The 25,740-nt window shown below is 42.0% G+C and overlaps 1 protein-coding gene and 1 pseudogene across 21 annotated transcripts in view; both read right to left on the bottom strand.

Moving 5' to 3' along the window:
* The window catches only part of TADA2A (transcriptional adaptor 2A), an 83,212-nt gene that overhangs the window by 19,602 nt on the left and 37,870 nt on the right, over positions 1 to 25,740 (bottom strand). For all 21 annotated transcript variants that reach the window (XR_010118050.1, XR_010118052.1, XR_010118053.1 and 18 more), the window contains 4 exons: positions 24,194 to 24,266; positions 10,162 to 10,225; positions 6,638 to 6,681; positions 1,482 to 1,592 (listed from right to left, as the gene is read on the bottom strand). Coding sequence is in view for 11 of the 21 variants with exons in the window: in XM_063628717.1 (XP_063484787.1) it covers positions 1,482 to 1,592; positions 6,638 to 6,681; positions 10,162 to 10,225; positions 24,194 to 24,266 (292 nt within the window). In the remaining 10 variants the exon portion in view is untranslated. The remainder of the gene's footprint in view (positions 1 to 1,481; positions 1,593 to 6,637; positions 6,682 to 10,161; positions 10,226 to 24,193; positions 24,267 to 25,740) is intronic.
* LOC129470512 (large ribosomal subunit protein eL24-like) lies at positions 12,201 to 21,027 on the bottom strand (annotated as a pseudogene).

Genomic DNA, 25,740 nt, shown 5'->3' with positions numbered 1-25,740 from the left:
CACCCAGCTAATTTTTGTATTTTTAGTAGAGACGGGGTTTTGCCATGTTGGCCAGGCTGGTCTCGAATTCCTGACCTCAGGTGATCCACCCGCCTAGGCCTCCCAAAGTGCTGGCATTACAGGAATGAGCCACCGCGCCAGGCAAAATATAATTTTTTTATCAACCAAGTTTCCCTGCTCTAACTATCTTCTGTTAAAAGTTCTACAAATCATTCTAATTTGGCTGCTTTTGAAACAGAGAATGAAGGAAGAGCCTGGACAATCCATGAGGTGTAGTTCTTTGGAGTGACACATAAACCAGGGGTGTGTCCCAAACTGGGACAGGAAGTAAAGGATCAGTCACCTGGTACAAACCACACAAAGAATGCTAACCAAACAAGGTGTTTGGTGAGGACAACCAACCTGGCTCAGATAAATGTCTGCAATGCTACATAAGAAATATTTTCATGATGAGAATAGGGCTTTAGTAGAATACCTTCCCAGAACTAAACTTAGAGGCCACATACACAAATGTCATGATGAAAGGTACAGAATAAGCCAGAGTCCATATTATTTTAACAATCTAGGCCTTACTGCCATACCAACATATTGTTTTTTTGTTTTGAAACAGGGTCTCACTCTGTCACTCAGGCTGGAGTGCAGTGGTGTGATCTCAGCTCACTGCAACTTCCGCTACCCAGGTTCAAGCAATCCTCCCACCTCAGCCTCCAAAGCAGCTGAGACTACAGGTGTGCACTACCATGCCTGGCTAACTTTTGTATTTTTGTAGAGATGGAGTTTTACTATGTTGCCCAGATTGGTCTCGAACTTCTCGACTCAAGCAATCCTCTCGCCTCGGCCTCCCAAAGTGCTGGGATTACAGGTGTGAGCCACCATGCCCGGCCTCGTAACAACTTTTAATTTTTTATAGTGAAAAATCAAATGGTAACTAGGTAGATCTCTCACAGAAATACCACAGAAAGGCAAGAGATCGCTGGAAGTACTATCTCCACAAGCTATCCATCTCTGTCCTCATTTTTAAAACTACTTTTAATACTAAAATATTTATGAACAAAATAAAATGATGTCTGGGATTTGCTTCAGAATAATCCAGTTGAGGGCAGGAGGGAAGAGTGAGTGGTAAAGATGAAACCAGACTGGCCATGTGTTGAAAACTGCTGAAGCTGGATGATGGATACACGGGAGTTTATCATATTATCATCTCTACTTCTATATATATTTGAAAGTTCCCATGATACAAAGCAGGGAGAAAAACTACTAAATTATTGTTTATCTGGGGCAATGGGGGAAGTCATTAGGGCTTTTTAACCTCTCTTCTGCCACCCCCACAGTCCCAAATTTGTCTCATGGTAATAAACGGGAACAAAGAGAGAAATATCCATTTATTTATTTATAGCACTTCACATAAAACACATCATTATCTCTCCTATTTATATAAATATACACAAACAAATACCGCTCAAGGTTCAAAAACCACCTACATGCATGGCTTTCAATGAATTTGTCATGTTCCACTGGCCCCACAATTCTTGCAAATCGCCTCATTGTTTCATACAGGTCCTGGACCTCCTTGGGATACCGCCGTTCCATTACTACAGAGAAAATAAAACATAAATGTGCCATGGGAAATGTAAGGATCCCTGAGTTTTCAGCATTTTTTTTTTTTTTACAATTAGTAAAACGGAAGAACATTATTCGTAACCTCACATGACTAACTTATCCATGACAGGAAGCAAACAGGAAAGCCAAGAATGCAAAACACTAATCATAATGACAGCACCATAGCAACTATCCCACAGGGATGTTGTTATCACTGGAGATCGTCTCCACCACTGAGCACTACTCATCTCCCACATCTACTGTCTTTTTTTTTTGAGATGGAGTCTCGCTCTGTCTCCCAGGCTGGAGTGCATTGGCACGATCTCGGTGCACTGCAACCTCCATCTCCTGGATTCAAGCAATTCTCCTACCTCAACCTCCCAAAGTAGCTGGGATTACAGGCACCCGCCACTAAGCCCATCTAATTTTTGAATTTTTAGTAAAGATGGAGTTTCACCACGTTGGCCAGGCTGGTCTTGAACTCTTGACCTCAGGTGATCCACCCACTTTGGCCTCCCAAAGTGCTGAGATTACATGCATGAGCCACTGCGCCCAGCCACCTCACTGTCTTTTTTTTTTTTTTTTGAGATGGAGTCTTCCTCTGTGGCCCAGGCTGGAGTGCAGTGGTGTGATCTCAGCTCACTGCAACCTCTGCCTCCCCAGGTTCAAGCAATTTTCCTGTCTCAGCCTCCCAAGTAGCTGGGATTACAGGCATGCCGCCACGCTCGGCTAATTTTTTGTATTTTAGTAGAGACAGGGTTTCACCATGTTGGCCAAGCTGGTCTTGAACTCCTGAGCTCAGGCAGTCTACCCGCCTCAGCCTCCCAAAGTGCTAGGATTACAGGTGTGAGCCACCGCGCCCAGCCACCTCACTGTCTTTTAAACTACACAGGGGCAGGAACTGCTGGCAGTAATGGACGAGACAATTAAAGGCAGATCTTACATTCTTAGGAAGAATTATGGCCAAAATTTATGGTATTAACTCCCACAGAAAAACAAAGAAGCTACAGACAAAATAATCCATCCAGAAGATTTCCCATTAGCTGAGAAAAAGTGTGATTTCTTGTATGTCCCACCTACACATCCTCAAGCAAGTATTTTTTTCATCCTTCATATGGGTCATTTCACCTTTCTCCAAACTAAATTAACTACTACAATGTAATTTACTGCAAATGAAGTTTTATTTGACAACTGTCATGCAAATATCATGCAGAGACACCAGAGCAGCAACTCTGGGGATCACTACTGACTAAACAACTAATCCAAAGATGTATCTGCAAAGAAGACGGAGAGTAAAACTGACTAACAATAACTGGTAGATTGGGGCAGTCAGGAACTCTCCAACTGCTACTTGGGTCGTTTCAATCAGTAATTAGGTTAGTTCTATCTACTCTTGGACTAAAGATACAGACTTTCATTTATGACAGCTTTTTTTTTTTCCTAGCTTACTTTTTAATTTTTTTATTTTATTTTTTTTGAGATGGAGTCTCGCTGTGTCGCCCAGGCTGGTTGTGCAGTGGCACAATCTTGGCTCACTACAACCTCCACCTCCCGGGTTCAAGTGATTCTCCTGCCTCAGCCTCCCGAGTAGTTGGGACTACAGGCGCGCACCACCACACCTGGCTAATTTTTTTATTTTTTAGTAGAGACGGGCTTCACCATGTTGACCAGGATGGTCTCGATCTCCTGACATCGTGATCCGCCTGCCTCAGCCTCCCAAAGTGCTGGGACTACAGGCGTGAGCCACTGCGCCTGGTCTTTTTATTTTTTATTTTTGAGACAGGGTCTCACTCTGTTTCCCAGGCTGGAGTGCAGTGGCACAATCACAGTTCACTGTAGCCTCAACATCCCAGGCTCAAGAAATTCTCTCACCTTAGCCTCCCAAATACCTGGGACTACAGCCATATGCCACCATGCTTGGCTTTTTTATACAGAGATGGGGGTCTCCCTATGTTGCCCAGGCTGGTCTTTAACTCCTAGGGTCAAAATCATTCCTCCCACCTCAGCCTCCCAAAGTGCTGGGAGCCCCCATGCCCAGACTATGACAGCTATTTAAATTAAGTCCTCTTTTTAGGTGAATATCTTCTCTTGCAGGAGACATTTTTATCCAAGAATTCTAGAAGCTGATTTAAGTAGCAGCCATAGATCATTTAAAAAAACAAACCAACAACAACAAAAAACAAAGCAGAAGAAAATGGAGTAAAATTTTTAAATTTGAAGAAAAAAAACCCCTGCCTACCATATTAAGGTCAATAGTATATTCAGTATAATGGCAACTGAAAACCTCTGAAACCACATTGCACACACTACTTCTACACTCTCAGAAGCAACAGAGCTTCCCCTCAGTCCTCTATTTGAAAAAATATAGACAACAGAATAATGAAGCCAAACTGACCTCTATCAGTTGAAAGAAGAATTTATCTAAGAGTCAATGTCTACAAGCAGTAAAGATAAAAAATTAACTGACCTATTATGGAAAACCCGGGAATTTAGATAGAGAACCTACTACTGTGGCTACTAGAACCTGACCAATTAATCTGATCCTGAATTATTTTTGCAAATCCACAGGTCTTGATAAGGATGGGGTTCACTAGGGAATCTCATACACTGCTAGAAGAAACAGAAATTAACACAACCATCTTTTGGAAAGCAACTTGGCAGCAGGCATAAATAATTTTTAGTGGTCATAATTTTAGATGTATTAATCTCACTTCTAAAAATCTACCTTTAAAAAAATCCTAAATAATGACAAAGCTTTATTCACAAGTTCATCATAGCATTATTTATGTCATGAATAAAAGAACTGAAAACAAGCTAAACACCTAAAGAGAGAAGTTAAGCATATAATTATATGTCTTATATGTATATATACAACATATTCAACTAATAAAGTACATATTATGTAACCTATAAAAACTGATATCCTCAAAACACTACAGTAACTTGAAAAATATATAACATAAAGTAAAAAGAGGAAATAAGGCCGGCATGGTGGCTCACACTCTGGGAGGCCGAGGTGGGCAGATTGCTTGAGTCCAAGGAGCTCAAGACCGGCCTTGACAACATGGTGGCACATGCCTATAATCCCAGCTACTTGGGAGGCTGAGGTGGGAGAATCACCTGAGCCTGGGAGGTGGAGACTGCAGTGAGCTGAGCCACTGCACTCCAGCCTGGACAACTGGAGTGAGGCCCTGTCTCAAAAAATAAATAAATAATAAGGGACCTAAAATGTAACATACTTATGATCATGGCTATATTTTTAAAAAATAATATAGATTTTCTGTTGCCCAGGCTGGAGTGCAGTGACATGATTATAGCTCACTGCAGCCTTGAACTCCTGGGCTCAAGCGATCCACTGCCTCAGCCTCCCAAGTAGCTGGGATTATAGGCGCAAGCCACCATGCCTGGCTAGATATTTATTGACTAAAAAGACACTTAACCTGGTTGACTGAACCCTACGATGCTATGTATTATTAAATAAATACCCCTACAAGAATCTATCAATTGGGATATGTTTTACAATAACCATTAGGTTATTGTACAAACCTAACCATTAGGTTATTCTTTACAAAAAAAGAATATTATGACACACAACTATTACAAATATTTTAATACAAACATCGTGACTGTTATTATGACATCATCCTTCTTAGTTGTGGAAGCCTCTATGTTGTGGAAGAAGAAAAAGTACAGGGACTTTTTCTGCCCTGCTTAGGTATCTCTGATATTTAAAATAATAAAGGCCAGGCACGATAGCTCGAGCCTGTAATAAGGAGGCTGAAGTGGGAGGATCACTTGCACCAGGAGTTCAAGGCTGCAGCAAGATACCATCACGCCACTGCACTCCATCCTGGGCAATAGTGCAAGACCCTGTCTCTTAAAAAACAACAACAACAAAAAACCACAGTAAGGTCAAAGGTGGCATTTATTTTAAAAATTACTATATGTATTTTTATCACCGTCATATAATATTAAATATCATTTATTTTGTCTGTCTACAACCATCCAAAATAAAGATCACTTTCTTTTTTTTGAGATGGAGTCTCGCTCTGTCGCCCAGGCTGGAGTGCAGTGGTGCGATCTCGGCTCACTGCAAGCTCCACCTCCCGGGTTCACGCCATTCTCCTGCCTCAGCCTCTCTGAGTAGCTGGGACTACAGGCGCCCGCCACCACGCCCGGCTAATTTTTTTGTATTTTTAGTAGAGACAGGGTTTCACCGTGGTCTCGATCTCCTGACCTCGTGATCCACCCGCCTCGGCCTCCCAAAGTGCTGGGATTACAAGCGTGAGCCACCGCGCCCGGCCTAAAGATCACTTTCTGTTATTTATCTAAAGTATTTTTACAACCTGAAGATTAAGGTTATGTTATGCTTAACACATACTTGCAAAACATGACTCTATCCAGAAAATTATTCATTAATATTCACACTGTAATTACTATACAAATTTTTTTAAAAATTTTAATACAAGTTTTGTTGACTACAAATTAATACATTTATTTCTTAGCTTGTTTATTTATTTATTTTTGAGACCAAGTCTTGCTCTGTCGCCCAGGCTGGAGTGCACTGGCGTGATCTCGGCTCACTGAAACCTTCACCTCCTGGGTTCAAGTGATCCTCCTGCCTCAGCCTCCCAAGTAGCTGGGATTGCAGGTGTATGCCACCGCGCCTGGCTAATTTTTTTTTTTTTTATTTTTAGTAGAGATGGGGTTTCACCATGTTAGCCAGGATGGTCTTGATCTCCTGACCTCGTGATCCACCCACCTCAGCCTCCCAAAGTGCTGGGATTACAGGCAAGACCCACCGCACCTGGCCCCAAATTAATACTTTTAAACTCTCACTATGGATCAGAATTGCCCTGAAGACTTTTTAAAATGCAGATGCTGTGCCTCCAACTCCACAGATTCTTACTTAATTAGTCTGGGGTGACAGCCAGGCTAATATGCAACTTGGATTAAGAACTATAATACATGATTTATTTAAAATTATTCAATAATATTGGAAAAAAATTATAAAATAAAGAAAACTGCTAATACTTACATTGAAACTTTCTAAGGTTGATTAATCCATGGTCTCTTATAATTCTAGAATGAAAAGCCACAATAATTTGTGCATTAGAATTATTTTCACATTTACTAATGCTTTACACATATAGCTGTCATCAGACATCTTAAACATGCTGAGGTGGAATACAATACAGAGGTCCAAAGAAGTCGCTCCCATAAACTTCTGCAGGTCAGTGAATCACTAACACAATTTTAGACTCTCAGGCAACACAGGTTTTTCCTCTTGTTGGGCATAGTAGACTGTCTATGACTATTTGCTGAACAAATGAATGAATCAATAACCACTCACAAATGCTGAAAAACATGTGTCTGTCACTTAAGATGAAACTGAAAAGAATCTCTGTCCATGTCATAAAGTTAATCTATTCAGCTTGTGGAAATAATTGAGAACAGCCATTTTAGAGAAATCTGCTAAAGGGCACCATGATCACATATTCAACATTTACAACTGTGCATTCACACAACACTGGCGGTACTAGAAATAAATACTGTGCAAACAAAGGGCATTATAAAACAAAAGATTTGATAGCAACATCAACAACTGAGTTCTACAGTACTCTCTAGCTCGAATTGCGTGTTTTAAGCAAAAGAGAGTTTAAACCAGGCAAAGTATGTGTCTTGAATCTGATTTATACCAGAGGTATTCATAACTAGCAATGAAGCTTCTCATAGGAGCAACTGGGTATGCTTCTTCAGCATTTCATGGAAGCTAACTCCAGACGTGCAGAAAGTAAGTTTTACTTTAGATCAGGAGTTTCCAAACCCTGGGCCATGGACCAGTTAGGAACCAGGCTGCACAGCAGGTGAGCAGCTTTACTGCCTGAGCTCTGCCTCCTGTCAGAGGAGCGGCAGCATTAGATTCTCATAGGAGCGCGATCCCTATTGTGAACTGCTCACGTGAAGGATCTAGGATGTGTGCTCCTTATGAGAATCTAACCAATACCTGATGATCTGAGGTGGAAGAGTTTCATCCCAAAACCATTCCTGCCCCTAGCCATCCATGGAAAAACTGTCTTCCATGAAACCACTCCCTGATGCCAAAAAGGTTGAGGACTGCTGCTTTAGATCACGTCTTAGTTCCTCCAGAGTGAATCTCAAGTCCCTTTTTTTTCTTTTACTTTTAGAGATGGGGTTTTCCTATGTTGCCCAGACTGGGCTTGAATTCCTGGGCTCAAGTCATCCTCTCACCTTAGCCTCGCAAATAGCTAGGACTAGAGGTTCATGCTACTACACCTGGCTCCTCTCCTTTTTATTGCTGAGATATCACTGTGTCTACAGTTAGTAACACCACAGTAAATACATACCTACACATATATACACACACACATGCATACTTATACCCTCTGCATACTCTTCTCTGAAACCAACAGGGGGTCTGAGATCCATAATTTCTAAGTCTGAATGTATACTTTTTGATATGTTGCAAAGACAGGAATAACCAGTATGCCTGCAACTTGTTCAGAATTCCTTTGAAATCCTTTTAGATGAAAGACTTCTCATTAAAAAATGAACAGTTAGAATGAGACCATTAAAAAAGCACAATAGGGCTGGGGGCAGTGGCTCATGCCTGTAATCCCAGCATTTGGGAGGCTGAGGTGGGCGGATCACCTGAGGCCAGGAGTTTGAGACCAGCCTGGCCAACATGGCGAAACTGTGTCTCTACTAAAAATAAAAAATTAGCCAGGCATGATGGCACATGCCTGTAGTCCCAGCTACTTGGGAGGCTGAGGCACGTTAATTGCTTGAACTCAGGAGGCAGACGCTACAGTGAGCTGAGATCACGCCATTACACTCCAGCCTGGGTGACAGAGCAAGACTGTCTCAAAAATAATAATAAAAAAATAAAAAATAAAATAAAAAAGCCTAACAGGCCGAGTGCAGTGGCTCACACCTGTAATTCCAGCACTCTGGGAGGCCAAGGCAGTAGGATGCCTTGAGTCTAGGAGTTCAGGACCATACCAGGCAACATTGTGAGACCCCGTCCCCCCCAAAAAAAAAAAGTTTTTTTTTTTTGTTTTTTTGTTTTTTGAGATGGACTCTCACCCTGTCGCCCAGGCTGGAGTGCAGTGGTGTGATCTTGGCTCACTGCAACCTCCGCCTCCCGGGTTCAAGCAATTCTCCTGCCTCAGCCTCCCGAGTAGCTTGGACTACAGGCGTGCACCACCACCCCCAGCTAATTTTTGTATTTTTAGTAGAGACGGGGTTTCACCATGTTGGCCAGGCTGGTCTTGAACTCCTGACCTCAGGTGATCCACCAGCCTCGGCCTCCCAAAGTGCTGGGATTACAGGTGTGAGCCACCGTGCCCGGCCTAAAAAAAGAAAAAGGTTTTAAAATTAGCCAAGTGTGGTGGTGCACACCTGTAGTCCTAACTACTTGGGAGGCTGAGGTGGGAGGGCTGTTTGAGCCCAGGAGTTGGAGACTGCAGTGAGCCATGATAGTGCCGCTGCACTCCAGCCTGGGTGACAGAGTTAAGTGTGAGACTCTGTCTCTTATTTAACAACAACAAAAAAAAAGGTTGAACACGGTGGCTCACGCCTGTAATCCCAGCACTTTGGGAGGCAGAGGGGGGATGGATCACTTAAGGTGGGGAGTTTGAGACCAGCCTGGACAACATGGCAAAACTCCATCTCTATTAAAAATGCAAAAATTAGCCAGGCGTGGTGGTGCACACCTATAGTCCCAGCCACTTGGGAGGCTGAGGCAGGAGAATCACACGAACCCAGGAGGCAGAGCTTGCAGTGAGCTGAGATCACACCACTGCACTCCAGCCTAGGTGACAGAATGAGACTCCATCTCAAAAAAAAAAAAAAAAAGAGAGAGAAAAGCAAAGAATGATTCACAGATTTAAAAAAAAAAAGAATGTAACAATAATGTCTTGATGCCTTTATTTTATCTTGTTCTTTTACTTCAAAGAGCTTAAAACAGTGTACCCATATTATTCATTGTCCATCATAACATCAATAAAGGATAAGGACAGAGGATATAAAAATAACACAGGAATTACTATCCTCAATTGAGAGAAGGAAAAATTGAGGTCTAAGGAGGGTAAGAGTCTTCTCCAAGGTCAAAAGATGAGTCACAAGTGGAGCATTCTCTCATGGACTATATGTGGTCAATCACTCAAAGCTGAGGCCAGGCACAGTGCCTCATGCCTGCAATCCTAACACTTTGGGAACCGAGGAGGGAGGATCACTTAAGTCCAGGAGTTTGAGACCAGCCTGGCCAACATAGCAAAACCCCATATCTACAAAAAATACAAAAAATTAGCCAGGCATGGTGGCGCACTGCTGTAGTCCCACGTGCTCAGGAGGCTGAGGTGGGAGAATCGATTGAGCCTGAGAGGTTGAGGCTGCAGTGAGCCATGATTGTGCTGCTGCTCTACAGCCTGGGCAACAGTGAGACCCTGTCTCTCTCACAGACACACACACACACACACACACACACACAAAACAATAATCCAAAGCTGAAAGGAGGCCAGGATGGTTTTTTATACTTACTTTTTTCGTCTTTGTCTCTCCTTTAACCTGGAATGATAGATATCTACCACAGCCATCTTCAGAGCTACAAATAAATTCATACATATACTATATATACACATCATATATATATTATATAATATAAATAAATAAAACCAAGACAAAAATAAATCTTTTACCCAAACTTTGAACCTCATATTGCTAATTACTCCACACTCACTAGTCTAGAAAACATAAAAATATTCCAGCATAATGAATTTCTCTATCAGTAAGTAAAGTTATTTTCCCCCTATTTATATATCTTATGGCATTACTCAGATTATAATTTCTGCATTCTGTAGTCAGAAAAATGAATAAGATCATGTCCTTTGCCAGGACACGAATGGAGCTAGAGGCCATTATCCTTAGCAAACTAACACAGGAACAGAAAACCAAATACCACATGTTCTCACTTATAAGCGGGAGCTAAATGATGAGAACACATGGACACATAGAGGGGAACAACACACACTAGGGCCTATCAGAGGGTGGAGGGTGGAGGGTGGGAGGAGGGAGAGGATCAGGAAAAATAACTAATGGGTACTAGGCTTAATACCTGGATGATGCAATAATCTGTATAACAAACCCTATGACACAAGTTTACCTATCCAATATACCTGCATATGTACCCCTGAATTTAAAATAAAAGTCAAAAAAATTCTTCTATTAAATACCTTATTTGGACATTGTTATGTATCTATTACTATATATAGTGAATATCTGATCTTTGGTAATACATGGGCTAGAAATTGCATCAGAGTACTCATAAGAATGAATATTGGGCTGGGCGTGGTGGTTCACACCTGTAATCCCAGCACTTTGGGAGGCTGAGACAGGCAAATCACCTGAGGTCAGGAGTTCAAGACCAGCCTGGCCAACATGGTGAAACCCCATCTCTATAAAAATACAAAAATTAGCCAGGCATGATAGCAGTTGCCTGTAATCCCAGCTACTCGGGAGGCTGAGGTGGGAGAATCGCTCAAAGCCAGGAGGTGAGGTTGCAGTGAGCCGAGATCATGCCACTACACTCCAGCCTGGGGCAACAGAGCGAGACTCGTCTCAAAAAAAAAAGAATTGGCCGGGTGCGGTGGCTCACGCTTGTAATCCCAGCACTTTGGGAGGCCGAGGCGGGCGGATCACGAGGTCAGGAGATCGAGACCACAGTGAAACCCCGTCTCTACTAAAAATACAAAAAAATCAGCCGGGCGTGGTGGCGGGCGCCTGCAGTCCCAGCTACTCGGAGAGGCTGAGGCAGGAGAATGGCGTGAACCCGGGAGGCGGAGCTTGCAGTGAGCCCAGATCGTGCCACTGCACTCCAGCCTGGGCGACAGAGCGAGACTCCGTCTCAAAAAAAAAAAAAAAAAAATTAATGTTGGTCGGGCGCAGTGGCTCACACCTGTAATCCCAGCACTTTGTAAGACTGAAGTGGATGGATCACTTGAGGTCAGGGGTTCAAGATCAGCCTGGCCAATATGGTGAAACCCAGTCTTTACTAAAAATACAAATATTGGCTGGGTGTGGTGGCAAGTGCCTGTAGTCCCAGCTACTTGGGAGGCTGAGGCAGGAGAATCCCTTGAACCTGGGAAGCAGAGGTTACAGTGAGCCGAGATGGCGCCACTACATTCCAGCCGGGGCGTTGCTGCGAGACTCCGTCTCAAAAAAAAAGAATATTGATCGTGGTCATAACTGCACAGGAGTAAGAGACAACGTCAAGGCAAGACAAATGTGAATAAAGGTACAGTGTAGACATTTTCCCAGAGTAGGAGTTTTCAGTTGGGGAGCAGCAACTGTTTAGAGTGTAGAGTTTTGCATTCTGTAGTGAAAAGTTCCATCAAGTACCCTAACCAGTGTAAAAGCCTTGTTTGGTTTCCCAGGACCCAGTCCTTTCCTGGCTTTAGTCTCATGTTAAAGACACAGGGAATAAGGAGGAAAGAGGCTGTAAATAGTAAAAGTTTTAATCAGTGTAATAGTTCTGGTTCTTTCTTTCCCTAGCCACTCTTTCCATCTTCAGAGTTCCAAAGGTTCTGTTCTAATTTCTTTTTACCCCTCACCTTAGTCCTACAAATTCCTCTACTTCTATGGGTCCAAGTACCATCAAAATGCATAATTTCAAACTCGACATCTATTTTAAGCTCCATGTGCTACTGGATATCATTACTCACATGCCCTTCAGTTGCAAACTTATATTCTACCCCTTTCCTATCTTCTAAAACTCCTATATTGGATAACTGCGTCACAGTAAAGATAGCTGTCCAAGACAGAACTCAATCTGGATTCTTCCTCCTTCTCCTCCAGTCAATGAGTCTTAGCGACACTGCACTTAACACTTACATCTCTCAAATTCATCCCTTCATCCCTAATCCTATTCCCTAGCTCAGGCATCTTGTCTCTCCTGTCATCTTCATGCTATCTTGTAGGAGAGGCATCATTACTTACTGACTCCATTCTTGCCTTACTCTAACTCACCCCTTCCAAATGGTACTTGAGAAATATTTTAAAGCACAATGTAATGGTGTAATTCCCTTGCTTATCATACTTCAGTGGCTTCCCATCCACATACAGTTCAAACTCTTGCATGTTACACAAGACTATTTACTGTCTTGATTATGCTTACCTTTCCACTCATTTTTTTCTGAGATGGAGTCTCACTCTGTTGCCCAGGCTGGAGTGCAAGGGCGCTTGGCTCACTGCAACCTCTGCCTCCTGGGTTCAAGGGATTCTCCTGCCTCAGCCTCCCAAGTAGCTAGGATTACAGGTGTGCGCCACCATGCCTGGCTAATTTTGTATTTTTAGTAGAGACAGGGTTTCGCCATATTGGCCAGGCTGGGGGAACCCCTGACCTCAAGTAATCCACCCACTTCAGCCTCCTGAAGTGCTGGAATTACAGGTGTGAGCTACTGCACCCGGCCCCATTCTTGTTTCCTATCACTCCCACATATGCCCTATACACCATGCATACAAAACAAATGGCCCAAGATCACACAGCTGTTAAGTACAGAGCAGGGATCCAAACCTAAGCAGTCTGGTTCCAGAGTATCAAGTAGGAAAAACACTGAAATTGTCTAAATGTTTACTTTCTCTGTGTTCATGCTATATTCTAAATCTGCCTTAATTGAAAATTAAATGTGTATTTTAAAAAACCTCGTAAGCGGCCAGGCGCAGTGGCTCATGCCTGTGATCCTAGCACTTTGGGAGGCCGAGGCGGGTGGGTCACGAGGTCAGGAGCTCCAGACCATCCTGGCTAACATGGTGAAACCCCATCTCTACTAAAAATATAAAAAATTAGCTGGGCATGGTGGCAGGCGCCTGTAGTCCCAGCTACTCGGGAGGCTGAGGCAGGAGAATGGCCTGAACCCGGGAGGCAGGGCTTGCAGTGAACCGAGATCACACTACTGCACTCCAGCCTGGGTGACAGAGTGAGACTCCGTCTCAAAAAAAAAAAAAAAAAAAATTCAGAAGCAAAAAACTCCCACAGATTTTTTTTTATAACCAGAAGACCTCTAGGGTTAAGAAATGAATGCCAGATAGTAACAACGCTAGAAGAAAATATGAGTAATGCAAAACTTGGCACTATGCTACATTAAACCTTTCTTCTCACTTATGGATCCTGAAAGCATCTTGAGATGGAATGATTGCAATAGAATCTGAAATTTTCTTAATAACTTATCAATTAAGCTTTGTGTAAGTTGAGAGTTTGGTGTTTTTTTGTTTTAATTACTGAATGTATTTGTGGAAGAGGCTCTATAGCACAATATAACCTGCCATGTGTCCTCTGAAAAACTAAAATACATTATTCAAATGTTAGGTAATATAATTTATATTTTTTTACAGTCCAATCTTTAAGAATCTGATCTGCCAACTTGGTGTTTTGAACCAACTCGGGGAGCTGACACTTTCACAGGCTTCACAATCTTTTGTGTAGATATTGCCTTAGCAGTAGCCATTGAGGTCTTTTTAGATGCTAGCTTAGCCTTTTTTGCTTCCTTGGTAGCCCTGCTAGCTTTTCATTGAACCTTTTTAACTTCATGTTTCTCATTCCTCTTGGCCACTATATTAGCAAGAGATGCATCAGTAATGGCCCTCTGGAATTTGACTGCTCAGCAGGTTCTTTTCTTTCTAATTTCTTCCAAGTGTCCCTTTTTTATGCTTTCTTCTGTAGAGGACCAGTTTATCTGCTGCGGATTCCTTAGAAAGGAATGCCCTTGGCCAGGCACAGTGGCTCACGCCCGTAATCCCAGCACTTTGGGAGGCCGAGGCAGGTGGATCATGAGGTCAGGAGTTCAAGACCAGCCTGGCCAAGACGGCGAAACTCCATCTCTATTAAAAATACAAAATTTAGCCGGATGTGGTGGCGGGTACCTGTAATCCCAGCTACTCAGGAGGCTGAGGCAGAGAATTGCTTGAACCTGGGAGGTGGAAATGGCAGTGAGCCGAGATCATGCCACTGCACTCCAGCCTGGGTGACAGAGCAAGACTCCAAAAAAAAAAAAAAAAAAGAAAGGAATGCCCTCGCATTTTGCACTAGAACTGGAAAACTTCCCATCAGTCCTGGCATAGCGCCTCTTGTGTCTGGGATAGATCTTGTACCTGCTGAAACTGCATAGCTCAACTTTCAGGGCAGAAGCTCCAGAGGCTCAATGTTAGGTAATTTCTAATAACATATCAACCTTTGTAACAAAGAATTTGGCTACATACTAGAATTTCTTTCATCCAGGCGCAGTGGCTCACGCCTGTAATCCCAGCACTTTGGGAGGCTGAGGCAGGTGGATCACCTGAGGTCAGGAGTTCAAGACCAGCCTGGCCAACATGGCGAAACCCTGTCTCTACTAAAAAATACAAAAAATTAGCTGGGTGTGGTAGCGGGCACCTGTAATCCCAGCTACTCAGGGGGCTGAGGCAGGAGAATCTCTTGAACCCGGGAGGCAGAGGTTGCAGTGAGCCGAGATCACATCACTGCACTCCAGTCTGGGCAACAAGAGTAAAACTCTGTCTCAAAAAAAAAAAAAAAAAAAAAAAAAAGAATCAGTTATTTCAAGATACTAAGCTTCAATCCAAAATAGAGCCTAGAGCCTCTGGAATGCTGATTAACTCTGAAGAGTAACACAATCTCATTCCTCATCCAAAGAAAGTGAGATCCAAGTTCCAGTTTAGCCCATGAGGGCAATGAGTCAACACATTATTTACATGTTCTACTATAATAAGTTTTAAACTGTATGTTCAAATAAAATCTTATTTGGAACAGATAAGTCAAATCTGCTCTAGCTGAACCCCTTCTGCCTGTTCTAGCTCCAGCTGCCTTTCCCAGAAGTAGTCCCTGAAGGTGCCTCCATGGAACAACTGGAAGCCACACTTCTGCTGGATGTAGATGTTAGGGCAGAAAAAAAGTGGGACCAATCAAGTAAAAGAACAGAATACAATAGCTCATTAGAATCAACAATTTATTTTATTACATGAAAGCAAACAAAAATTGAGCAAGGTACAATGCTGATGCACTGTTAATAACCCTGATAAGATAATAGAGATAAATTCTGATACCACATACTGACTCATTACTGTGCATCTCACTGCTACCTGCCCTTAAGATACTCTTTTTCTTTTCTCTCTCTCTCTCTCTCTCTCTACATGTTCTCATCTGAAGGATATTCTTAGACTGGAAAGTTCAATACCAAAATCTTACATGCTGGGCTATGAGCAGATGTCCTATATATATGTATGTAACTTCAATCACTGGGAGATGTTCAGGAGTACTTTATCCAGGTCATTCTCCCTTGGGTCCGAGATAAAAATAACCTAAGCCCTATCTGGATAATCTGAAGAAGTGAGGAAATGCGGTATTTTTAAAAGTTTAGGGTAAAAAAGAAAAATTAACTACCACGGATTCTTTTTGTTCATTTCTAACAAGTTCAAATATTTAAACATTGGTTTACTTTTCCTTATCCTGCCCACAAACTAAAAATAATTCAATACTGTCAGGTCCAAGATTTAAGGCAATAGTTTTCAACTCTTTTTTTTTAGGTAGCAGAACTCTTTCTACAAATGAAATATTTCTTCATTTATAGGGTTATTACACATAAAAGTTCAGATATCATAGAATGCCTATACCTGTCACTGTTTTATAACACAGTTGCTGTGGAATGATGGGCTTTAGAATGTTATGCTGGTGGAGATGCACTTTACAAGCCTATGTGGTAGAAGTGGTGGGTAGAAACAAGGATAGGAAGTGCCTCTGACATACAGTATAACCAAATACAAGTTTTATAGTGGACTCTATCTCTTAAGAGAAAGGAAGAATTAGGAAGTCAACAGTTCAAGGCAGAAAGGGAAACAAATACAATAATGATAGCTAAAACACACTGAGTACTTACCATATTTCAGGATCTTTTTTTTTTGAGATGGAGTCTCGCTCTGTCTCCCAGGCTGGAGTGCAGTGGCATGATCTCAGCTCACTGCAACCTCCACCTCCCAGGTTCAAGCCATTCTCCTGCCTCAGCCTCCCAGGTAACTGGGATTACAGGTGCATGCCACCATACCCAGCTAATTTTTGTATTTTTAGTAGAGACCGGGTTTTGCCACGTTGGCCAGGCTGGTCTGCAACTCCTGACCTCAAGTGATCCACCGCCTTGGCCTCCCAAAGTGCTGGGAATACAGGTGTGGCCATCGCGCCTGGACATATTTCAAGATCTTTATAAGCCTTATCTCATTTACCTACTCAGTAAGATGAATTTAATAGGAAAGAAAATGTCTTGAAGAGCCAGTAAAATTACTGCTAATTTTAACAAAACATTTTTGTAATTTTTTATTTTTGAGACGGTTTCGCTCTTGTCACCCAGGCTGGAGTGCAACAGCGCAGTCTTGGCTCACTGCAACCTCTGTCTCCCAGGCTCAAGCAATTCTCCTGCCCCTGCCTCCCAAGTAGCTGGGATTACAGGTGCCCACCACCACATCCGGCTAATTTTTGTATTTTTAGTAGAGACGGGGTTTCACTGTGTTGGCCAGGCTGATCTCAAACTCCTGACCTCAGGTGATCTGCCCATCTTAGCCTCCCAAAGTGCTGGGATTACAGTCATGAGCCACTGCGCCAGGCCCTTTCTGTGATTTTTGTAAGACACAACATGCCATGTTGTTTCCTGAGGTTTGTGTGGGAGTGATTGAATTTTTAAAAAAGGCCGGGCATGGTGGCTCACACCTGTAATCCCAGCACTTTGAGAAACCGAAGTGGGCAGATGGCTTGAGCTTAGGAGTTCGAGACCAGCCTGGGCAACATAATGAAGCCCTGTCTCTATAAAAATGTACCAAAAAATTAGCCAGACATGGTGGTATGTGCCTGTAGTCCCAGCTACTTGGGAGGCTGAGGTGGGAGGATCGCTACAGCCTGGGAGGCAGAGGCTGCAGTGAGCTAAGATTGCACCACTGCACTCCAACCTGGGCTACAGAGGGCGTCTCAAAAAAAAAAAAAAAAAAAAGCCAAAAAACAAAAAAACCTGTAATCCCAGACTTTGGGAGGCTGAGGTGGGAGGATCACTAGAGGCCAGGAGTTTTGAGATCAGCCTGGACAACACATTGAGATTCTGTCTCTACAAAAAATTTTTTCATAAATTAGCCAAGTGTGGTGGCGTGTGCCTGTTGTCCTAGCTACTTGTGAGGCTAAGGCGGGAGGATCATTTGAGCCCAGGAATTCAAAGCTACAGTGAGCTAAAGATTGTACCACTGCATTCCATCCTGGGCAACAGAAGGAGACTCTGTTTCTTAAAAAAAAAAAAAAAAAAAGCCTCTAAATAAATACTGCTGATAATTGGTACTATAGTTTGATCATTTCAGTAGTTTAAACTTGTACAACTGGCTCTGGAGAACAAAAGGAAGAAAAGAAACACATAGCAGCAAATGGGAAGAGAACTGGAATTCTCCCAGATAAAAATTCATATTTGAAGCTATCTCTGAGCATACTCAGCGGCAACTGAATACAAGATCTTAACTGTATGAATAACCTAGGGAAGACCACAGCACAGCAGGCAGAACAGAAATGAGAAGGCAGAATCTACAAGAATGAGAATCACTTGTTCACAGTCTACTTAAAGCGGCTGGAAGCTGCAGTATAAGCTAGCAAACAGAGAACCAGAGATCATCAAAAATAAACAAACAAACCAAAATCACCTGTAATTTGTCCATTGATACAAGGCCCCTGAAATCTCAGCTTTGGGGGAAACAAAGTCTCCCTGTGATTACACTGGAGAATGATAAAGTTTCCAAACGGCTAGCCTTAAAATATTTCAAGTGGGCAGAAGTCAGAGGCAGCTCCTTCCCACTGCAATGTATTTCTAACATTGTTCAAAATAGCTAACAACATGTTTCTGTTTTCTTGACAGAAGGCACTTACTGCTTGCTTGGCAAGAAAACCAACTCAGAGGCCTTAACTGCAGGGAGGCCAATCAAAATCCCTACTGCAACCAAACAAGTAGAAACCTGTGACACAGGTATTCCCTAGAAGCAACACTTTTTAAAAGTCATTTCCCCCCAAGCTTTTGGCCAAGATGCACACAAATAATTTTGTGAAGGGAAGATCATGTGATCTAATGGCTTAAAGTCAGCAACCAGGAAGCATTAGGCCAAGCTTATCCAACCTGTGGCTCGTGAGTCACATGCAGCCCAGGACGGCTTTGAATGCAGCCCAATACAAATTCGTAAACTTTCTTAAGACATTATGAGTTTGTTTGTTTTTTATTCCTTAGCTCATCAGCTATCGTTAATGTATTTTATGTGTGACCCAGGACACTTCTTCCAATGTGGGCCAGGGAAGCCAAAAGACTGACACCCCTGGATTAGGCAAATTACTTAACTTCTTTGTCTGCTTCCCTGAATGTAAAACAGGAAAATATCTATTCCTCGGGAATGTGTTGAAGCTATAGAAGATAACAAATGTGAAACCTCACAAAAATGAAACAGCAACAAACATTCAAGGTTGAGCCTGGGCAACATAGTGAGACCCTGTCCCTACAAAAAAATTTTAAAAATTAGCCAGGTGTGATGGTGCACGTCTGGAGTCCCAGCTACTCGGGGGCTGAGGTGGGAGGATAGTTTGAGCCCAGGAGGTTGAGGCTGCAGTGAGCCATGATTGTGCCACTGCACTCCAGCATGGGCAACAGGGCATGACCCTGTCTCAAAAAAAAAAAAAAAAAAAAAAATCAAGATTGTAAAGACAGTTAAGTATTGTACAATATTAAGAACACAGACTTGGGGATGACTCTACCTCTTGCTGGCTGTATGATCTCAGGCAAGTTATCTAACCTTTCTATGCTTCAATGTCCTCATCCGTAAAAATGAGGATAATAATAATATGCAACTCATAAGGTTTTGAGGATTAAATTACTTAATATATATGAAGGGCTTAAAATGGTAACTAATAGTAAATGCTATATGTATTAGCAATTATTACTGATAGTATTCATGTCTAAAATATCCTATGTATAAAACAGTGAAATCAGGCCGGGCGCGGTGGCTCACACCCGGCCAGCACTTTGGGAGGCTGAGGCGGGCAGATTACAAGGTCAGGAGATCGAGACCATCCTGGCTAACATGGTGAAACCCCATCTCTACTAAAAAATACAAAAAATTAGCCGGGCATGGTGGCGGGCGCCTGTAGTCCCAGCTACTCAGGAGGCTGAGGCAGGAGAATGGCGTGAACCAGGGAGGCGGAGATTGCAGTGAGCCGAGATCGCGCCACTGTGCTCCAGCCTGGGAGATAGAGCGAGACTCTGTCTCAAAAAAAAAAAAAAAAAAAACCAGGAAATCACTATAAAGTGAAAGGAACTGCCAGTAGGTGAATATACAGAGACCAGGCTGGACCTCTGCTCTAATTGTTAAAGGATTTAAAGCCTAATAACATGTGCCAAAGAAATACAATTTGAAAAATACAGTGGGAGGTGAAAGGGTCCACAGATCCACACCTAGGAGAGAAAACTTTCTGAAATTACCTTTCCAGACAGAGGGAGAAGAAATTGTGAACTGTACTAAGGTGCAACCCTGAGAAGTACTGGAAACACAGACCCAACACATAGGAGGAGCTCATCATATCTCTTGCTTGCCTGGGTTATGGGGCAACAATGACTTAGAAGACACTACAACCAGGACTTTAGGATCCTGAGAAACTCAGGGAAAGAGTACTCTAAAAATTTAGGAAGAATTTTTACAAATGAAAGGAGATGGGGAAAGAGATGGCAACAGGAAGGAACTACACTAAGCATGTGCATTGAGATCTCACAACATACATGAGACAAGACAGTTCTAAGATATGAGTCTTCTGTATCTCTCTTTCTGAACCAAGTATTTCTGCTTATTTCAATAAAATATGAGTAAGTACCAATTAGGGATCACGGAACTTCCTTATTTCTCCTTGGATACTGCTTCACTTGCAGTATACATTTGAAATACATTCTGAAAGCCTTCTGGTATGGATGCAATACAATTATCCCTCCATTGTGTCCCAGGCCTCTATAATGAACCATGCAAACCAAATTTATTAAACAAATTCCAGGATTCAAGGCAAAAATCTTTGTGTGGGTGAGGAAAAGGTCTTGGTGGCATCAGCCAATATTCTGGATAGGTTCTAAATACAAAACCCAGCCAAACAGTCTGCAACCTTCCAGTAGTTCTAAATGAGGAACCATAAAAATAATGTTGTTAATTCTCAGTAATATTAAGAGCATAATGGTATAATGGAATGGTAATAACACAAATCTGAATTATGTACCGTATTTCATTAAGACATTTACACTCTGACTAATCAGTGTCACCTCTTCTTTAATGGCAGAGGACACAAAAAAACAGCAAGCAAGATTCCAAGGACTTACTCATGATTATACCGTGACTCAGAAGCCAGCCAGAGGCTGAATCAGTGTCCTGATTTCCACAAAATCTGTGCCCCTCTCTCTGTTCCAGGTGTGCTTATAAAGCCCCTTTTCATTCCTTATTGACTTTCCATGGGCTCCTAGTGCACTTCACTGAGTGTTCTGCGAGTGACAGCTCAGGGACAATATGCCCCTGGACATGGTCATGCTGCCACAGGAGCTACTGTAAGAACTCAGAGCTGTAAACAAAATACCTCTCTGTGGCATGAGCAAGTCATTCCTTTGGTCTGTAGTGCTGACAAGCTTCTTTAAAATGTTATCATCTTTTTTATTTTTTAGAGGTGGAGGTCTCACTTTGTTGTCTAGGCTGACCTTGAACTCCTGGGCTCAAGAAATCCTCCCGCTTTGGCCTCCCAAAGTGTTAGGATTACAGGTGTGAGCCAACCATACCAACCATACCCAAATCTCAAGTGTTATCATCTTTTTAAAAGCATTCATTTAGGGCCGGACGTGGTGGCTCACTCCTGTAATCCCAGCACTTTGGGAGGCAGAGGTGGGCAGATCAGTTGAGGCCAAGAGTTTGAGACCAGCCTTGCAAACCCTGATCTCTACTAACAGGGCGAAACCCTGTCTCTACTAAAAATATAAAAATTAGCTGGGCATGGTGGCGCTAATTCCAGCTATGCCAGAGGCTGAGGCATGAGAATCACTTGAGCCTGGGAGGCAGAAGTTGCAGTGAGCCAAGATCACGCTACTGCGCTCCAGCCTGGGTGACAGAGTGAGACTCTTCACAAAAAAAATACAAAATAAAAGCACTTATCTAAACATCTTACAGTTTACTATGGGGCAGAGGGAAAGAATTATTATTTATGTTGTGTTAAAGCTACTATGTATAAAGATTAATAACATAAGTTCTAGTTATAGCTCAAATGAAAATCAATAATTTACAGGGCTATAGAAACTTCAGGGAGAGTACAAATACCTAAAGTATGTTATGGGTTTGAAAAGCTAACTGAACTATAAATTGCTGATCAATGAATTGCTTCTGTTTCTTTTTATCCCCACTTAATTACAAAAAGGACCCCAAGTGAACCAGAAGGAACTGCAAGTCCTGCTCCCATGAAGAATGAAGAATGAAATTAAATACCGACCATTACTACAGTTTTCTTAATAATGTTGAGAAGTACGAATGAAGACCTTGGATTAGGCTCTAGAGAAGTGATTCAGCAAGTCAAGCCATTATTAACTTTATAGATGTTGACTTTAAAATTCTGTAAAAAATAAATATATAAGTAAAAATAAAAAGCAGGGAGGAGGAGGAGAAGGAAAAACAATAATAATATTTTAAAAATTTGTTTTAAAGGTTTTTTTTTTTTAGAGACAGGGTCTCACTGTGTTGCCTGGGATGGTCTTGAACTCCCGGCCTCAAGTGATCATCCAGCCTCAGCCTCCCAAAATGCTAGGATTATAGGTGTGAACCACCATGCCCAGCCAAAAATTTGGTATTTTTTAGCAGAATCTAAAAGAATGGTATTTATGAAGCTGCCCCTTTTGCACAGAGTAGTCTGGCTTTCTATAAGAAAGATACAAGCCAGAAAACAATACCATTTTAATTAAAGCTGGTGTGTATGAGGAGAAATACTGAATGGCAGTCTGCATACTACCTTCAAAGGGAACACCACAAGAGGTGAGAAAAGATAACATGAGTCACTGGGATTGACGAGACTGACATGGAAGACTGAACAAATACAATGGATTTAGTTAATGCTAAAGTAGTTTGCTTTCAAGCTTTCCTCTTTTAGTTCAGTCTGCGTCACTTTGACTTTCCTTAAAGTTGTGTGGGATAAAAGGAGGAATAAAATTTTGCCAAAAAAAAAAAAAAAAACCCACCGCTCAAGAAATGTGTAGGGAAAAATTTCTTGAGGTAAAATTTTTATGGAGACTATTTCTTTATCTTAGATCTGGTATAACAAATATCCAGGCAGCTCTTCTATGGACAGAAAAGAATCAAGTTCCCCTTCTAGGAACAGTGTACCAGTTCATGCAATATGAAAATTTGATTTATAATTTAACAAATATACTCTACTTGTCTTTCCTGCCTGGGATGTAAATTTAACAGAAATCATGAAGATGCTGTTTGGGAAATACAGATTCCAATAGAGAATTACTGATCTACTGCATCATATTCAATTCTGAACTAAAATTTAAAAAAAAGGATTGGGTATTATTATGTAGTATTAGTATATATTAGTATGTAGTTCACTGAAAATGGAAAGAAGGGAAAAAGGGACTCAAAGTCTAACTATCTACTCTTAACAGCTCTTTGGCATTCACCACTTAAGTTTTAGGAAAAGAGTTAACATGAACCCTTAGAGGGCTAATCAAAGATTAGAATTTAGCAGTGTTGGGGCAGGCGTGGTGGTACACGCCTGTAATCCCAGCACTTTGGGAAGCTGAGACGGGCAGATCACTTGAGGTTAGGAGTTGCAGACCAGCCTGGCCAACATGGCGAAACCCCATCTCTAATAAAAAAACAAAAATTAGCTGGGCATGGTGGCAAACACCTGTAATCCCAGCTATTTGGGAGGCTGAGGTTGCAGTGAGCCGAGATCGCGCCACTGCACTCCAGCCTGGGCAACAGAGTGAGACCCCATCTCAAAAACAAACATAAAAAAGAATCCAGCAGTGCTGAAAATTCAACAGTCCTGAGAAACAAGAAATTCTCCACTTGGGCCTAAAAACTCTTGAGGAATTTCCATTCTTTTTCCTTGCTAGGGGAAATTTCGGTTAACAAAATACAGTGAACATTTAGTGTTAGCAGTTGCTAGTGAAGTCCCAAGAATTCAAACTGATTTCCTTCCTTCTAAGAATGCAAGTGAGGGCCATTTAACCAATTACCTTAGTGTAGACTTATCTCAGATAAAAGTAAAATCACACAGTCCAACAGATATTTCCTACTACTATTATATAATCAATATTTTTACCCTCATCACAAGTCTTATTCACTGTGGTCAAAATCCAACAACAGAGTAAGTTCAGCAACTTAATCACTAGATTTTTGAATTTCATAAGGGCAGGGGACCATGTTCTATTCATCCTTCAATTCCTAGCACCCAACATAGTGTCATCACACAGTTGGCGCTCGATAAACATTTGACAAAATAAACTGTTACCATGTAAAATGTCCGAGTCATCTTCAACAAAATCAATGTCTCTCAAGTCCCATTCTGCGTAATTGTCAAATTCCTGTTTAGGGGAACAAAAAAATCCCCACCCCAAACCCATCGGCCTTGATTAATGTCTTTACAGCAGCCATGCTTTAGAAGTAAACAGAAAAAACACAAGCAAACAATTGTTTAAAAAGTCTAAATAGGGCAAAAGGCCACAATACTGGCACAGGTAATAGGAAGTCATGGGAAAAACCTAAGAGGCTTACAAGCAGTAGTGACAACAAAAAATTGGAATAGTTATGAGTTTAGGAATGAAGCTAAACATACTGCTCTAAAAACTAAAATTAGTCTGAGCTGGGCACAGTAGCACGCACCTGTAATCCCAGCTACTCAGGAGATTTAGGTGGAAAAATCACTTGAGACCAGGAATTCAAGACTGCCTAGGAAACAGAGCAAGATCCTGTCTCTGAAATAAATAAATAAATAAATAAAGTCAATTCATTCTTTTTTTTTTTGGAAACAGGGTCTCACTGTGTCACTCAGGCTGTAGTGCAGTGGTGTGATCTTGGCTCACTGCAGCCTCGAACCCCCAGGCTCAAGTGATTCTCTTGCCTCAGCCTCTCAAGCAGCTGGGTCTACAGGCATGTGCCACCACATTCAGGTAATTTTTGGTTTTGGGTTTTTTTTTTTTTTGAAGAAACAGTGTTTTGCCATGTTGCCCAGGCTGGTCTCACACTCCTGAACTCAAGCAATCCGCCTGCCTCAGCCTCCCAAAGTTCTGGGATTTATAGGTGTAAGCTACCACATTTGGCCAAACGATCTTTCAAGTTGTGAACTAGATGATAAATCAAAAGACTTGTGGCTACATTCACATGTCTTTCAATTCCACAGCTGAGCAAGGAACGCATAGTTTTTATACACATTCATCATTCTTTATATACTTGTGGATATAGTACAGGAATCAGTAAACTACTATTCAGCCTACTGTCTGTTTTTGTACATAAAGTTTTACTGGAACACAGGCATATTCATTTGTTCTTATATTATCCCATGCTGTTTTAGCACAATAATGACAAAGTATAGTTACAATAGAAATTTTATAGCATACGAAACCTAAAATATTTACTATCTGGCCTTTAATACAGTAAGTTTGCCAACCCCTGATACAGTACAATCTTGAAAGCCCCTAGATGTACAGTAAGAACCAGACTACAGGCCGGGTGCGGTGGCTCACGCCTGTAATCCCAGCACTTCGAGAGGCCGAGGCTGGCGGATTGCCTGAGGTCAGGAGTTTGAGACCAGCCTGGCCAACATGGTGAAACCCTATCTCTACTAAAAATACAAAAATTAGCCGGGCATGGTGGCAGGCACCTGTAGTCTCAGCTACTTGGGAGGCTGAGACAGGAGAATCACTTGAACCCAGGAAGTGGAGGTTGCAATGGGCCGAGACCATGCCATTGCACTCCAGCCTGGGCAACAAGAGCAAAAACTCTGTCTCAAAAAAAAAAAAAAAAAAGAACCAGACTACAGGAATTTCATACCTAAGGAAG

Source organism: Symphalangus syndactylus, chromosome 20, assembly GCF_028878055.3.
Source record: "Symphalangus syndactylus isolate Jambi chromosome 20, NHGRI_mSymSyn1-v2.1_pri, whole genome shotgun sequence".
NCBI lineage: Eukaryota > Metazoa > Chordata > Mammalia > Primates > Hylobatidae > Symphalangus > Symphalangus syndactylus.
The sequence above is the reverse complement of the archived record's forward strand: the minus strand, read 5'-3'. Positions and strand labels throughout refer to the sequence as shown.